The following is a 17,722-nucleotide window of genomic DNA, read 5'->3' on the forward strand; positions in this document are numbered from 1 at the left end:
TTCCTCTTCTCTCCTCACCGGCTTCCTCTTCTTTCCCCAACTACAGCATCTTATAATGAGATCTGGGAGACAATTACCCAATAGGCAGCGAGATAGCCGTTGCATATCGACCTGCATCAAGTGTCTGCACCCAGTAATTAATAGGTATTGATTGCTGGTGGTGAGGTGGTGACTGAAAATTATCTTGGAATGGGTGAATTTTGAAAAGCTAAAATCTTTGGGCTGAAAATCTGTCCTGAGAGACCTCATGGAAGTATTCAGACCTGAGTGCTGATTAGTTTCTGAGGAAGACACTTCACAAAAGAATTAAGCTCTATTCTAATAGTAGATCCACTGCTGATGGGAGTGTAAACTCATTTTCAGCTTCTGTGCATTTATTGCATGTGAAATTAGTTGTCATTTTGATATAAAAACATAAAAAGACCCAAGCGCTTCTCTCTTCATCTTCCCTCCAAGGAATTGCATCTCCCTGCTTGCAACACACCACAAACGTGTTGTGAAGCTTCTTTTGATTGCTTGAAAATGCTTTTTGCACAGCTGGAGCAGTGCCAAGTGTTGTTCTCTGTTATAGAGAGCTTTTTAACGGCCTCCAGCATGAAAGATTACAGGCTGGCCTAAAATGAAAAGGTGAGCTGTTTCTGAAGGTTTGATCACCTATTGTACACTATTCACCAGCAGGCCTGAAAAACTTACTTTTAATGGGTAAGCACTTGTATCTCACAACCCTGATACATCCCACCCACATAATATGATGGCTCTGATGACTGGTGACATATAATGGAAAGAGTCACTTAGGTATTTAGCTAAATTGCTTATTTTCAGTGATAATTTAAGTCCAGTTTTTTAAGTCAAAATTTCAGTGAACTAAATGACGTCTTAAAATTGGAGGATGATACGGCTGGTAGTATTTCAGAATCTGCAGATCTAGTGGAATTTTCACACACAACCAACTCTAGGGTTTACAGGGAATGGAAATATCCAGTGAAAATGCCTTGTTGATACCAGAGGTCAGAGGAAAAGAGCCAGACTGCTTTGGGCTGATAGGAAGGCAACAGTAACTAAAATAACCACTTGTTGCAACCAAGGTGTCCAGAAGAGCATCTCTGAGGGCACCACATGAAGTAGATGAGCTACAGCAGCACTCATTTGGATTTTAGGGTAAGAATTTGGTGTAAATACCATGAAATCGTGAATCCACCCTACTTTGTATCCACAGTTTTAGGTGCTGCTGGTGGTGTAATGATGTGGGGGTTATTTTATGACCATCTTCTCATGGCTGCTTCCAGCAGCTTCACACACCATGTCACAAAGCTCAGATCATCTCGTGTTTGTTGAACAATGAGTTCACTGTCTCCACGGTCACCAGATCTCAATCTAATAGAGCACCTTTCTGATGTGTTGGAACAGGTGATTCACATCAGGCATGTACAGCTGACAAATCTGCAGCAACTGTGCGATGCTGTCACGTCGATATGGACCAAAGTCTCTGGGGAGTGTTTCCAGCACCTTGTTAATTCTATGCCACTAAGAATTAATGCAGTTCTGAAGATAAAAGAGGTCCAACCCAGTAAAGGGTTAGGGTACATTCTGAATTATAGATACATTTTGATATATAAAATTCAACACTTTAGAGTTAAAATATTAATAGATGAGTGTTGTTACACTGGCTAAGTGATCGCCCTTACTGTCTCGGTTGTCTAAGTCTGTATTTGTGTGTGTGTGTGTGTGTGTGTGTGTGTGTGTGTGTGTGTGTGTGCGTGCGTGCGTGCGTGTGTGTGTGTGTGCATATTGCATACTCTCGCTGCACTTGTGGGTTCCTTCAGTTTACATCCAAGTAAGAAGGAGTGAGCTTCTGTGGAAAACCTATTATGGGCTGGCAACCTGACAGCTCCTGCTTGTCATGCTGACTGTGGCAAAAGCTGATTGGCAAGTGAGTGAACTATAAAAATAAGTTTCAGCTTATTTGATTTCAGCAGCTTTTTCACGTTTTGATCAATTAAACTTTATTAAAATACAAGACAAAATGGTATTTCAGCGATTGCGCCATCCTTTTAGATTGTCTCCCTGCCTTATTTTTCCCACATAAGCAAAAAAATTGTGAAGCGAGAGCACCGCACAAGCAGCCGTAAGCGAACAGTTTGTGTGGAAGCGATCTGAAGCAACAGAAAGAGACAGCTTCAGGACCATGCGTGGTTACTGCATTAGGTCTGCAGCAGAGCCCTTACTTTACCACTCGATGTGTGCGTGGGTTTGTGTTTGCGCTGCTCTTGGTATCTGTGGATGTGTGTGTGTGTGCGCGCAGGTACGCGCGACAGCTGCAGCCACAGATTGCAGTGGCCCCTTGATAGACACGACGCGTCTTCTGCATCCCGCTGCATCGTGCTCGTCTGTTTGTATGACTCAGTGTGCATCTCCTCCCAATAAACAGATCTGCATGAGCTGTCGACACAAAGCAGGTGGAGGAAAGAGCCAGTGAAGGAGGAGAGTATCTCAGATTTATTACCTGCGCTGTAGTGCATCTCTCAGCAGCCCAGTCTTACAGACAAAAGGAGTTCAGTAGGCCGTTGAAATACACAGAGATTTCTCCATTAGTGAACTAGCCTACAGCACATAGAGGACAAGTCAAATTAATAGCCTCGGGGTAAAGGTGCGAGTCCGGCTGTGCCAAGACACCAATTTGCCAAATTCAGTCATCATAATGTGCTTGCATTATTTCACAGTCAATCATTTTAAACGAGAATTTTTGCCAAGATCATCACATAAATGCCAGTGAGAACATCCTCTTCCACTTCTGAATAAACATCAAGTCACCCATAAATGCTAGACAGTACAGTTCAGCAGCAGCATAGAGGAGAGGGAGGAGGAGGAGGGGAGGTTTGTTCTCCACGTTCTTCCTTCCCCTGTCTCATTAACGAGCAATCAGTTAAAAAACTTTATTGGTCTCTTGCCGCTTTCTCAGCACATTTTTTTGCTCCCTCCTCTGTTTCTCTCAACCAAGTCATGAGACCACCTTGTTCTATTCGTCGTCTCTTTCATTCTGCATCCTTTCTGTCGGTGTCTCTCTGCAAAGCCCTCCCTTCCTGCGACGCCCTCTCTTTTTTCCTTTTGCCCTCTCTATTGCTGTGCTTCATTACCTCTATCTTCCCTTTCCTCTTTGGCTGTTCCCCTTCTCCTTCACTCCCCCTGTCCTCTGTTCCTATGTCGCTTTGAAAACTTGGACTGGGAGGAGACGAACGAGCGAAAAGACTGAAAATTTGATGCATGTGTAGAGAATACAAAAGACAAGATTGTTTATTTCTGCTGCCATTATTTACAGCTCAGTCTGTCACAGCCCCGGTAATAAAGTGTCCAAGATCATACATTACATTTAAAAATCACAATCACAGAGACTGCATTTTTCTGCATACACAACAGCGTGAGCGTGGCAATAGATGAGCGAGAGTATGTGCATGTAATTAAATAAAAGCCTTGAGAAATTTACATGACTACTCATCAATTCTTCCTTTGCAGTCTGAATTTTACTGACACCAGAGCAGATAAACTATAATATTACAAAACATGAACAAAATAAGGAGTTTTGAAACATTTCTTTTCAGTGCAGTAAGCTCTTATAGATAATCAAAAAGCATCCTCCTTAACGATAAACAGAGGGCATGTTTGAAACGTCACATCGATGCAGTGTGTAGGTTTACAGAAACTAAAATGCAATAGACAGAAAATATTCCCTTGACAGTATGCGAGATATGTTTTTTAGCACTTCACTACCATCTCAAGCAAACACAGTTGCTAAAGAAGATGCAGAAGTTCATCCGTAGTGCCTCTTATTCATCACATTTTTTGCAGGCTTAGACATCCTTCTAAAAGAAAACCTTGAAAGAAAATGAATTAAATTGAAACCCATACACCACAGAGAAACTGTTAACAAAATATGGGCACTGCAGATTTAAGAAATAAGAGTTTTCACTGATACTCATTACACAAAGCTAGGCTTAATGTAACCCTGAACTTTTAAACTCTTACATAAGTTCTGCTTTAAAACCTCTATGTCTAGTTTCGTTTTTTTCATGACAGCTGTAATTCTATTTTACAAATTTAATAAAGTCAGGCTGTGGGATAACTATCTTTAGGGTGTCTATTTCACAAAAAGCATTTATTTCTAGACTAAATATATGTTAGTTAGTCCACAAACCATCATTAAATAATGAAACAAAGCACTGTAACAGTGTTGGAGGCATGATGAGGTCTACAGTATACAGGATAAAGGACGAAACTGACGTGTCACGGTCCACTCCGGATTACAAAACATGAAATACTCGCTGTTTACGTCTGACTGTCTTAGAGAGCAATTGTGCTTCCAGCACATTTGTATCTGAGTCATCTCTTAATACCTCCTTGGTCTCTCAAATGTCTTTGTTTGCCTCTTAGAGGAAGTCTTTTGAGAGTGCTATTCCAAAGTTGGGTGCAGCCATAAGGATAGCGATGGTACAGATAATGTTGAAAACACTGAATCCAACCAGGCACAACCGGTCGATGACCGCCGCGGCAAACTGCCACTGCTCTGCCAAACTCAACTGACGGTCCTGCTCACGAACACGTTCAACTAAGAACTGCACCTCTGCCAGAAGAGCCTGCAGCTGGTTGTCCACTGCCACAGATCGAATCATCCCACTTTGGGCATGCATCACAGCTGATCTCCCGGTGCCAGCCTCTAAGCCGCAGACTCCAGAAGCTGTGGTTGATTGGTCAGGGTCCAGGCACACTGGAAGCTCTTGTGTGGGGCTCACAAACTTAGAAGATTGGTGGTGGTGGTGATGAAGTGGTATATCTCCGACTGGTCCCCCTCCTGCTGCTGCTCCCTCTCCTTCTCCTAGTTCACTGTTACCCCTACCATGACTGGTGGTTCTGTTTCTCTGGATCGGTTCCAGCTCTGCTGTGGTGTGGAAGGTCTGGAATCCCATGTAAGGCAGATGCCCATTAGGCTGGGGTTGTGGGTTGGGGCTGGGATCTCTGTGAATGGGATTAGGGAGGATGATAGCCTGAGAGTTTGGACGGTGAGGCAGTGAGTGTGGCAAAGGGAGGTTGAGCTGTGCCAGGCTGGCCTGCAAGGAGTTCAGGCCCTGTGGGAGGACGGAGGGCGCTGGTGTGGGGATGGTGGTGGTGGTGGTGGTTGGAGAGGACAGGGTCTTGCTTTGGGAGTCTGCCTGACTGTTGGAAAGAGTAGGCTCCACTCCCTCACCTGGACGCTTCATTCGCAGAAACCAGGGAACCCACTGCAGCAGAACTAAATTCACCTGAAAGATACGGACACAGGTACAAATCGAATGAAAGGACAGGGAGTCACACACATGAACACACTTCAGATAAATATGTATTGTAATGTGTATAATATCTCACTCACTGTCACAACTTACCCAGCGTGGCATGTGTCCACTGTCGGGGTTATGGTGATGGAACTGGAGGACGATGACTGTGGCTACCACTGACATCCCAACTATCACCATGGTACTGGCGAAATACTGACCTGAAACACATGTGAGACTTTGCTACTAATCTGTTGGCTATAAACAGGATTATCACCCTCCAAAATCACCCACACCGACATGCAATTGCACACACAGTCGAAAAAAACAAAAACTGACCTATCAGTGGTACAGAATCTGAAGTGGCGGGCATAATCTCTGCAACCATCAGCATGAAGACAGTCAGAGAAAGCAGAACTGTGATGCCTGGAGGCCAACACAAGACACCGGGGAGTCGTGGGTTGCAAAAAAAAGAAAAGAAAAAAGAAAAAGCCCTTAAGAGAAGAAAATACATGAGTACACTTAGTAGAACTGTATATTTGGTATGCTGTACTTGACTTCTCGCCATAATCATCTGGCTTACTGACACTCCCAGGAAAACTTATTCGATTTTACTGTTTTTCATCTTCCCTCTCATCTTTTCTGCCTTTGTCTCTCCTCCCTTCCACGACATCCCTCCCGACACTGTACAAAGGCTCTGACTGAAGGTTTTCCAATATTGTTAACAGAGAAAAACTGCTGGAAAAACACTGGAGTGAAATAAGCCATTGCCTTCTCAAGAGGAGTGAGGAATAATATGCAGCTAGAGAACATATTTTTATCTTAGAAGCAGATTCACCTCTTGTTTTTCATTATCTCCCTTGCTTATTGTCAGACTGTGCCTTGTCCCTGCTCCCCTGGTCACTTATTATTCCTCACCCAGACTGATTTTCTCCCCAGAGTTGGCAGGCAGCAGGAAGACCAGCAGGGTCATGGACGAGAGGAGCACACAGGGGATGAGGAGGTTGAGAGCGTAGAACAGGGTTCTTCTACGTAACGTCACCACAAAAGTAACGTCGGGGTAAGGCTCTACACAGCATTCATAGAAAACCTCATTACGACCTCCTGGGACCTCTGAGAAAAATTAGGAAGCATAGAGATATAGTAACTGCGTGAGCGATGAGAAAGCAGGGAAGCAAAAAATAAAGAATATCAGAAAATCAATATAACTAATGAAATGTATTTTGGTGCATCCACTGAATATTTGTAACTGTGTGTGGGGAAAGCTGCATGTATATATAATACTGTGCAACAGTCTTGAGTCATTTCTTTATATTTTGCTTCCGAGAAGTCAGACTTTCTTGAATTCTTTTTAAAAAATCGGCATGAGCAATAGTTCTCTCCTCTCTCTGAAGGTCTTTCACATTTTTTTGTTTGTTAAGCCACTTAACACTGAACTGTGAATCATTCAAATGTAAAAAAGGCGCCTATCTCAAGGGATGAACCAGTGTTGTGTCTACACTTAACAGCAGACAAGTTAGCTAAGAACTATTTTAAATTGTATTACTTTATTAGACACTAGCGGCCTATTGCAAAAATATTGAATTTGTTCTCATTTCTTTATTTCAATCTAGGAAACATGCCAAAGATAACACAGTTTGACAGGCATAAAATAGTGTTTTTACACCCACACGGTGATTCCCAAAGTACTATTAGCTGAAAACTTTGCATATCTGGGCAAGGTGGGCAATGTGTCCTTAATAAATTTGAGGAAACTGGACAAGTGGGAGGTCTAAAAAACAATCTACCAAAGATGAACGGTATCTAAAAGTCGTGTCCTTAAAAAACAGTAAAAAAAAAAAAAATCCAGCAAAGACCTGACACAGTGCCCGAGAGCTGTATCTGGCCATTCCATTGATGCATCTACTGTCATCAGAAAGCCTCAGTGGAAGGGAGGCTGTCAAGACAAGGAGAAAAAGGCTGAGGTGTGCCAAACTGCACAAGAACTGGACTGAAAATCAGTGGCAACAGGATGGAAGGATGACTTCAAATTTGAAGTTTTTGGTTCAAATCATCATCAAGGTCAGGAGAGAGGTACAACAGTAAGTTTCTACAGCCATCTGTTAAACACAGCCGAGGCCCTGTCATCGCTTGTGTCTGCATTTCAGCCAGTGGTGGTGTTAAAACTAAATGAAATATGAATGCAGAAAAGTACTATCAGATTTTGATCCACAATGCAACACATCTAAAAAGCATCTGATAGGCAGCAGCCTCAGTTTTCAGCATCAAAATGATTCAAAACACACTGCCAATGCAGTAAAAGGATACCTGGATAGAAAAACACACATGAACACTATCAGTCATGGATTGGCCTCCCCAGAGCTTGGACCTCAACATTATTGAAGCAGTGTGTGATCACGTTGACAGAAAAGCAAACAAAAGGCAGTCATCATCCAAAGAAGAGCTTTGAATGTCCTTCAAGAAGCTTTGAGAATTACTCCTGGAGACACTTAAAGAAATGAAAAGAAAGCTGCCTAAGAAAGAGTTCAGGCCATGCTGATGAATAAGGGTTGACTTTGAAGCTCATTAGAATTGCACAAGCTGTGGTTTTTGCCATATATACTATATTCTGGGTGTTTGGTTTTTTTTACATAGGTTTTAGTAAATTACTGCACATATAATTAATATTATGGTATCAAAGTATTTAAAAAATAAAGAGTAATACAAGACTTTTGCACAATACTGTAAATCAGAAATGTAAGAAAAATCTGGCACAGGACCAGCATTATAAAAACAGAGCCCTTAAGAGACTGTAGAAATCAAGGACTGATGCTATAAAATTAAGATTCCATGTTGCATGGGATATTTCATCACGATGTAAACGTGTATGGAAATATAAAACATCATAGCAAAAAGCATTCATGTTCTTCAGGTTCTATGGCAACAAATCAGACATGTACTCATATATAATATGTATTCATTATGTGAGTCTTTACAATTGCAATACTGTGTGGTGTTAATGTAAGCACAGTTACTAAGCAACACAGTCTGTCATCCATGCTTTTGACAGCTGATCCTACCCAGTAGGTCCCACTCGCCATTGGGCATGTATCCTGATACATCTGCCTCCTTCATCTGGATGTCCAGCAGCCAACCATCAAATGTCCATGAGCCAAACTTCAGCTCACAGCGCTGGATGTCAAATGGAAACCATCTCACATCGACATTACAAGTGCTGATAAAAATTCCTTGAAATGCATAAATAACAAGAAAAAGCAAATAAATACTGGATAATAAAATGAATGTTGATCGGTGGTGCAGCCATGTGGAATTAAAGGAAGATGAAGTTATTTAATTGCAGTAAACATTTTTTTGAATTGAAATGCTGCAGCATTAATAATAGTGCAATTATGCAGAATGATTAAAGACCGTAAAGGTCTAAATGGTTTGAAGGAAAATATAAACCTCTGCTAAAACTTACCTGGAGGCAAATACTCACAGAAACCACTGGAGTTGACCAGCACATAGGTCTTAAAAGTCGCATCAAACTTATCATGAGCACTGAAGGACAATAGCACAGTGACCAGTCAGCAATAACCAGCAGCACTGGTTGCACACACCTGTATTTGTATGTCACATACCTGTTATACAGCAATATGTCAGGCGTCCAGACCTGGTCGGGGGTAAAACGAAGGTTCTTAACTCCAGGATATTCTGACTGGTTCCACTGAAGGTAGTGATCGTACCACTGCTGGGAGACACAATTACAACTGCATGAATGGAAAATCCACAAATACATAAAACACAGAAGGAAGACACATTATGATTTCTATATTGTAATAGATATACAAGCAGCTTATCCTTTACAGCAGTAATGTCAAACTCATTTTAGATCATAGGCCACATACAGCTCGCATTGATCTTAAGTGGGCCGGGTGAGTGAAACTCTCCTTTCTGTCAGTGGAACGAGTCCTTGAAACATCTTAATACAGGAAAAAGAAGTGTGATTTTCTGCATGAAAAAATGCTGCTGTAGTAAATGAAAGGAAACTGCCAGCAAGATTTTTGGGGGCTTTTGAGAAAATGTGTAATGAAAATGTTCTCATAGCTCATTTATTTATTTATTTCACAGTGGACCCAGTTTAAAAAGCGAAATTTTGTTTTATAGCAGATATTAAAAAAAGAAGAGGACCTTTATGTGGTACTTTATTTTCATGTAGTATAGACTGCCTTTCTTATAAATCCTGAATTTACACCTTCTTTTACATTTTCTAAAGCCACCCTGTGGGTCGGATTGAAATCATGCCTGGCCAATTCTGGCCCACTGGCCTTATGTTTTACAGTTACAGTTCTGAAAAGTTCCTCCCTGGTGAAGAGGGAATTCCTTATTTCAGCAGAAGATGGTAAAGTCGTCTGAGGCAAAATTTTGATATGGGTTATAAAAAATAACGCTGACATGAGACAAACAGCTTAGTCATTTGTCCCAGATTCAGCCAATTCTCAAGATACTCATAATAAGGTCATGTTTGGGGTTGAAGGAAGAAGCTGTTCCCCCTGCTGAGCAGCATATAAACTGAAACCCAACCTGCATCTAGGTTGATACTGTGCATCTGCAATGGGCTTGGGTAGACACAGATCAATATTACATTAATGTTATCCATTATACTCACCATCTGCAGCCAGGCGTTTGTGGTGAGCAGCTGGTTCTTTTCATCCTTGCATGGCAGAAAGAAAATGAGAGAATAAATGATTTCGTGTTTGAAAGAATGAGCTCACATGTGTCGAAATGGTCTTAAAACAATGTACACTGACTTTACATTTAAATGATTACTGTTTTTTTAATTCACACGTCCATGCTTTCTTATGCTTTTCTAATATATGTGACATAAAATGTCCACAATCCTCTTTAAGGGTAAAAATGTACTTTTAAAATCTTTCATATGGGATAGAAAATCATGTGGATATCTACCAAAGTAGAGATTTTTATACTATGCAAGTCATTAGTAACTTTGCTCTTTTGTGACTGTCCCTGCACTGAAATTAATCAAGAACATGCTGTCAGGAGAAACAGAATAAAAGTGTCTGAAATTAAATTTACATAAATGAAAGACTGAGGATTTGTGCCCCTATCTCAAAAGGAATGAAACTTTTGATTATAAAAGCGAAAATGCATTATGGAAAATGAGGAAAATGGGACTTTTTCTTGTCTGAATGTCATGCATGCATGTTTCATGCCAAACGTACCACATCCATGACCTGCATTAGTGTAAAAGAGAACTGAACAGTGAGACTGTGGGAGTCGTTGGCCACCGGTCTCTCCATGGGGTTGTAGTCCCGCAGCAGCTCTTTGAGCAGAAAGCGTTGGTAAGGACCCTGCATTGATACTGAACATGGGAGGGGAGGGAGTGTAAGGGGGGGGGAGAAGGGCGGAAAGAAAATTGAAAGAGAGATAAATAAAGACATAAGAGCACAAGGTAAAAGTCAGAGACAAAAAGAAAGCTGTGTCAAAGAAGGCAGGGAGCAAGCACTTTAGAAAAACGGTGCGATTACAATGATAGAGTTTAGAGTAGAGTGCTGTAGAAATTATATAGGTGGCCAGAAGCGAAGTAGAGGCACTAACAGAGGGGCAGATGACAAGCTCAAATTGAGGTGAAATGGAGCACAAAGCTATACGAGAGAGGATGTAAGACGATAACATAGGCGACAAAGAGAAACGGGTGGAAGAGCAGAGAGAAGGAAGCCTACTCTTTCTAATCACTTACATCGCTGATTGATCGCCAGCATACTGTCAGAGTTTTCTACTGCTGTAAAAATGTCAGCTTTATTCCATGCGGAAAATACTGAGGCCATTAAACACTGAGACACCCTGGACAGACACACACAGCAACTTTGTCTGTTCACCCTATAACTCCGAGACGGCTTCAAATCACTCCTGATTTGGATCACTGGTGGATACAGGAGGCACACAGAGTAACTTATAAACAGTTACTATATGCTTAAAATGGAAAAGCACATGAAAAGTGCTACAGTAATTGGTGTGAGATTAATGCACTCAAATTTACACCAACTAAAACATACTATCATCTATCTATCTATCTATCTATCTATCTATCTATCTATCTATCTATCTATCTATCTATCTATCTATCTATCTATCTATCTATCTATCTATCTATCTATCTATCTATCTTTCTCAGCATCTAAAAAATCTAAACCTCAGCCAAACCTATGGGATCTGCAGTGGAGATGATTACACCGTGGTGTTGCAGGCTCATCATAAAAATAAATCCATTTTTCTGTACGGCTGTGCACAAGTGGCCACTCTCTTTGTCTAAATCAGCTGCTTTGTCCCCAGTTACTATGATCCGCTACCTTTACATGCAACAGCACATACAGAACAGGAAACACACACTTGTTCGAGCACAGTCTCGCTCAAAGCGCAGTGAAAGTCACTCACCCCGGAGCAGAGTCGCAAGTATCACCAGCCACAGAGCCACAGTTTGCTTCATTCTGCATTCCTCTGTATCGGCAGAGAAAGAGTGGTAAAAGGAGAAATAGAGGGAGAAGGTGAAGATGAAGGAAGATTAAACAAGTAAAGTGAGGAAAATGGGGATGTGAAGAGAAAGAGAGGCTGTAGAAAACAAGTGGAGAGAGCTCAACACCAGCAGCGGCAGAGCAGGGAAAGGAGGAGAAAGGGGGAGGAAGAGAGAGACTGAGAGAGTGGGTGAGAAATGCAGCGAAATGACTACTCCTCTAAAGACGGAGAAGCTGTTTGTTGGAGTCGGTCAGGTTTGGAGACATGGGGATGCCCTGACCTGTGCTAAAACTCATCATCCACGCCTCCCTGCTCAATATACCCTGCAGACTTTATGATATGCGGTTATCTGTGACTACATGTCAGTCATCCTCCATCATTTTATGATGGATTCATTCAGTTTTTCTGGATTGGTGGACAGAAAGAGCAGCTTTATTTTTGGAGGAGATATAATACGCAGAGCTGTCTGGGTGATGGGATTTTTAGTAGCTATTATCCAGCTGTCTTTAACAGTTATTAAATCAGTTAAAATCACAGGAAATATTTTATATATATATGTATGTATTTGGTTTTTTTTTTTTTCACTTTCTAATTTATACCAGGAAGCAATATTTAAAATCTGTCTTGCTTTTGAACTAGTCTGATCTGACACTAGCGTATTCACAGAGTAGTGGTGACACCCAATGGCTATATCAGTAAAATGCAATATGCACACTAACACACTGAGCAAATTTAGATTGTTTATTCAAACTCACATTTTTCTTATCAAATGCAAATGCTGTTAAAAAGCATCTGCCTGATTTCTTTACGGCTTTGTTAAGGACATTGTAAACAATTTAAAATAATGTTCGAAAGCAAATAGACAATAATAAGGCAGAGATCAATATTAGCTGTAAAAGACACTACTACTGTAACAGTGAAAACAAAGGGGGAAATACATAGACTTTCTGGCCCACTTTATTCTCTCTGTGCATCTCATTTGCTTTTGGCACATTTTTCAGCTCTAAAGAGGCATTTTCCAAAACTGTTTATAAATGCAGCCACACACTGTTGTTAGCCTGCAAAAAAGTCTAAACCTTCTGTGTCAATTAATAAATCGCTTCCACCAAAATGGCAAAAAAAAAAATTAAAAAAATTCCACCTTGTTAAACAAAGGTGGTCAAAACATTTTGTTGCTTTGTCAGAACAGCAGTGGACTTTAGAAGTGCGTCCATCATCATCTTCCCTCCAAAAGTGTTTTGCAGTGTGACAGGTGGAGAACCATCACCTATGCAGCATCCATATATGCACGGTTTTGCATCTTCCTCTTGTCTGTCCTCTAATCTAATCCTTAGAAAGAGTCTTTTCTTTCACCAAGTGATTTCTCTTTATTTACAGATCGCATTATCTGTGGTGTGTGGCAAGGTTTGAATTTCAGTCTGATTTTGCTTCTACTTGATAATATTTTGAAAACTCACCAAGATACCTGTGGCACACAGATATATGCCTCATGATAAATACCTTGGGATAGTCTCAGTGATGTTAAACATTGAAAAATGTTCTGTGACTCAATACCACAAAATCAGAATTCCTATTATTCACTAAACATCACTGAGCCTGTTGCCAAAAACCCATTGGTATTCAGGTATCAATTTCTATCCAGCCCTTAGCTTTACCCTTCACATTAAAACAACTGGACTATTGTAACTCCGTCCTCTCTGGCTGCTCTCTAATGGAAAACTACTGTCTTGCTTCCAACTGGTTGTGAATTCAGCAGCTCAGCTTCTTACTGGGTTTAGCAGACAGAATCACATCACCCCTCTCTTGGCTTGTCTCCACTGGCTTCCTGAACATTTTACAATAGATTTTAAGATTTTACTCATCACTTTTTAAAGCTTGTCTGAGTCGGGCTCCTCACTGTAGCTCTATGCCTGCTCACAGGTTTTCCATCAGGGGCCCTCAGCTTTGTAATAGCCTGCCTGAAGAGATATGAGCCCTGTCCAAAGAGCCAACTAAAAATAACCAAAATATCTTTCTGTTTTCTGGTCTAACACAAAGCTGGCTATCAAGCCGCTGAGTTAACCCAGGTTTTCCTTTTTATGTTCTCAAGAAAGGAATGGTGTTGGCAGCATTTGACTGATTATGTATACATCCAGTGGCAGCAGGGTGCCTGATTTTGAAAAGGAAGCTGGAACTATGCTATGGGAAAAATATGACAAGATTAAGCAGCTGCTGCAGACAAACTCAGAGAAAAAGCACTGTACAATAGTTTAGTATTAAAGGCATGTACACTTTAAACGCTTTGGTTAGTAAGACTGGAAATGAGCAAATAAATTAAAATATTGAGCCTATTTCAAGCCAGGAAAGAACAGATTTATCAATATCACATCTCTGTTATTAAAAGAAGGGAGAATCTCATGGGTTATAGCCACACTTTTGATTCATTAATATATAAAATACAGTCTTAGTTTTTATTCTTTCAGCTGCAGCCTCAGTTAAATAATGCTTTGAAAGTAAATAATAAATGTAAAAACTCAAACATAGGCGTTGCCTACATGCAAATTCGATATAGCAAGTAGGTGCTCTGTTTTCAAATCACATACTCAAGCTTACAAAACAATAAAACTGAAAAATTGTTTGCTGCCAGTAGAAAAAAAAAAGGAATAACATTGTGTCTAAGAATATATCATCAACAGGGAAACACAAAGACATCAGACGCTATTAAAAACTTTAGATCCTCTTTCTGTCTGGATCTTCCAGGAGTGCTGACAATGTTTTCCAGAAAATTGATTGGTCAGTAGATGGTGATTTCATACTTGCTGATCTCTACTCTGGAATTTTGCAGTAAGTTACCATGGTGATATACCCAACCTTTCTAATAAAGAAAAAACAGGCTTAACCTTACAGTTACCTGAATAAGATGAAAACCTGCTTTGTAGAACAGGCCTATATCATCCTGGTCACTCCCAGTGAAAACTGAGCATCTTCAAGTCTTCCTCCTGTCTTTTTGTCAGTACTATTGTGTCCAAACCGTACATCATAGCAGGTCTCACTACTAACTTGTAAACCTTCCTTTCAGTCATGCTGCTATCCTTCATTCACAAATTATCCCAGACAGTTGTCTCCATCCACTCCTGTCTCTCCTTTGCTTCTTTTGTGCACAGCCTGTAGCTTTGACAGTGCTACATATTTAACTCATTCACCTCCTAGCACCCCCCTCTCATTCACATGCATGTATTCTTTCTTGTTTCCACAGATTTTCATTCTTCTTCTCCTCAGAGCATACCTTCACCTCTGCAGGTTCTCTTCCAGCCACTCCCTAATCTCATCATGGATCACAATGTCATCTGTAAACATCACAGTCCACAGAGACTCCTGCATGACCTCATCTGTCAGTCTGTCCATCACCACTGCAAACAAGAAGGGGCTTGGAGCAGATACCTGATGTAATCCCACCCCCATCTGGCACTCCTACCGCACTCCTCATCACTGCCCCATGTCTTCATACATGCCCTGCACCACTGTCACATACTTTTCTGCCACTCCTCACTTATTTATACAGTGCTATAGTTCCTCTCTTGGCCCCCTATCATATTCTTTGTCTAAATCCACAAAGACACAGTTAAGCGCTGTCTCACCTTCTCTATACTCTCTTTACTGATGAATACTCTAAAAGCAAATAAATTGAACTATGTTGCACCTAGGTTTTATGTACTATGATTGTATTCTAACATATATTTAACAATGCTCACACAAGACTCACACTTGTAGACTCAGCTTTGAGATAATCTACTATGGATATTATCTGTTCTGATCAGAGAAAGAATGAATTGCCTTTTCCAGTTTATTGTAGGCCTACAATGCTTCTTCTAAGGTCCTGTGATACGTTTTTGTGATGAAGACCTATGTTCACATACACCTTTTATGGCAGAGGTTCCCAAAGTGTGGGGGGCCATTGCAGGGGGGGCGCGGTATGAAAAGAAAAAAAAAGAGCGCTTGGACACTGTGGACAGGTTTTTGACGGGGCTCCCACACAAACGCAAAGCAGGAGATGAAGCATCGCCAAATATGTTTCTAAACCAACTTCCTTCCAAGCCAAAGACAGGAAAATATGGTGAAGCATATCTTCTCTTTGGCTTCACCTGCACAAGTGCCAAGGTAGGGCTCCCCTGCAAAATTAGTTTCCCTGCGTCGGGAGCACGCGCTGGGCTCTCCAAATCACGGACAAACAGGATCCCACATTCTTGATTTTTAGTTCACAAACACTGCTTGTAATAACTAACTACTCCTGACATTTTGGACATGTTAGCTCTTTATGCAGTAAAGTTACAGTGGGATACAAATAATATCAGGCTGATCCTGCCGTAATTTGTTCCCCCTATTCAAATCACGGACTAATAAACCACTAAACTGGTTCAAAACATACTTAGAAAACAGGAAATACTTTGTATCAATAGGTAACTTCACATCTGAGCAGACAAGTATCACATGCGGAGTTCCCCAAGGTTCCATCCTGGGACCCCTTCTGTTTAACATTTACATGCTCCCACTGGCACAGATTATAAAGAACAACAAAATAAACTATCACAGCTATGCAGATGACACACAGATATATATCACAATGTCACCAGGAGACCGAGGCCCTGTACAGGCTCTTGGTAAATGCATTGAGGAAATTAATGACTGGCTGTGCCACAATTTTCTCCAGCTAAACAAAAACAAAACTGAAGTAATAGTCTTTGGTGCCAAAGAAAAACGATTACAGGTCACCAGAGAACTTCAATCTATACACCTAAAAACCACAAACCAGGCGAGAAATTTGGGTGTAGTGATGGATGCAGACCTAAACTTAGAAAAACACATTAAGACAATAACAAAATCAGCTTACTATCACCTCAAGAATATTTCAAGGATAAAAGATCTGATGTCTCAACAGGACCTGGAAAAACTAGTCCATGCATTCATCTTCAGTAGGCTTGATTACTGTAACAGCATCTTTACAGGTCTACCTAAAAAATCAGTCAGACAACTACAGCTCATTCAGAACTCTGCTGCTCGAGTTCTCACTAAGACCAAAAAAGTGGACCACATCAGTCCAGCTCTGAGGTCTTTACACTGGCTGCCTGTCTGTCAGAGGATAGACTTTAAAGTTCTGATGCTAGTCTATAAAGCTCTGAATGGTTTAGGACCAAAATACATCAGTGACCTCCTGACCCAGTATGAACCTTCCAGATCTCTCAGGTCATCTGGATCCGGTCTTTTATCAGTTCCCAGAGTCAGAACCAGACACGGAGAAGCTGCATTCAGCTTTTATGCTCCATATATCTGGAACAAACTCCCAGAAAGCCTCAGATCAGCTGAAACACTCAGTTTATTTAAATCCAGGTTGAAGACTCACCTGTTCTCTGCTGCTTTTGAATAAAGCACCAAATCCACACTTTTAAGCTTAAATTCCAAAACTTACATTTTAACTACTGATTTTATCTACTGTTTTGTTTGTTTGTTTGTTTGTTTGTTTGCTTGTCTTAATCAATTTTAAATCATGCTTTTTATCTATTTTGTTTTTAATGTCTCTGTAAAGCACTTTGAATCACCTTGTTGTTGAATTGTGCTATATAAATAAATTTGCCTTGCCTTGCCTAATAGTATCCCACAGCTGTTTATGTGTTTAAACCCATTTTGCACAGAGAGGCATTTTTTTGAAAAATGTATTGACAGCAATGTTGAATATTATTACACAGGAAAAAAAAACAACTACACATAAAATAATTATAATTATTTTATAATTATAAATTATTTATAATTTATAATTATAATTATAAATTATAAATAATTATATTTTATAATTATAATTATAAATAATATAATTATAAAATAATTATAATTATTTTATGTGTAGGCAGAGGCGTCTTGGTGTATACACCACGAAG

The 17,722-nt window shown here is 40.5% G+C and overlaps 1 protein-coding gene across 2 annotated transcripts; it reads right to left on the bottom strand.

The window, feature by feature from the left end:
* Positions 1-3,266: 3,266 nt before the first annotated feature.
* Positions 3,267-12,009, bottom strand: LOC100705513 (neuronal acetylcholine receptor subunit alpha-7). 2 transcript variants are annotated; one of them, XM_005472652.4, is made up of 10 exons: positions 11,736-12,009; positions 10,523-10,662; positions 9,949-9,993; positions 8,921-9,027; positions 8,761-8,840; positions 8,360-8,527; positions 6,219-6,413; positions 5,640-5,726; positions 5,412-5,521; positions 3,267-5,291 (listed from the first exon to the last, which is right to left on the bottom strand). In XM_005472652.4, the coding sequence occupies exons 1-10, from the start codon at positions 11,785-11,787 to the stop codon at positions 4,422-4,424; spliced, it is 1,854 nt and encodes a 617-aa protein (XP_005472709.1). In that variant the 5' UTR covers positions 11,788-12,009; the 3' UTR covers positions 3,267-4,421. The 2 variants fall into 2 exon arrangements, with proteins under 2 accessions (XP_005472709.1, XP_005472708.1); XM_005472651.4 differs by having other exon boundaries at positions 8,921-9,030; positions 11,736-12,008.
* Between the last annotated feature and the right edge of the window lie 5,713 nt (positions 12,010-17,722).

This window comes from Oreochromis niloticus, linkage group LG11 (assembly GCF_001858045.2).
Source record: "Oreochromis niloticus isolate F11D_XX linkage group LG11, O_niloticus_UMD_NMBU, whole genome shotgun sequence".
Taxonomy (NCBI): Eukaryota; Metazoa; Chordata; class Actinopteri; order Cichliformes; family Cichlidae; genus Oreochromis; species Oreochromis niloticus.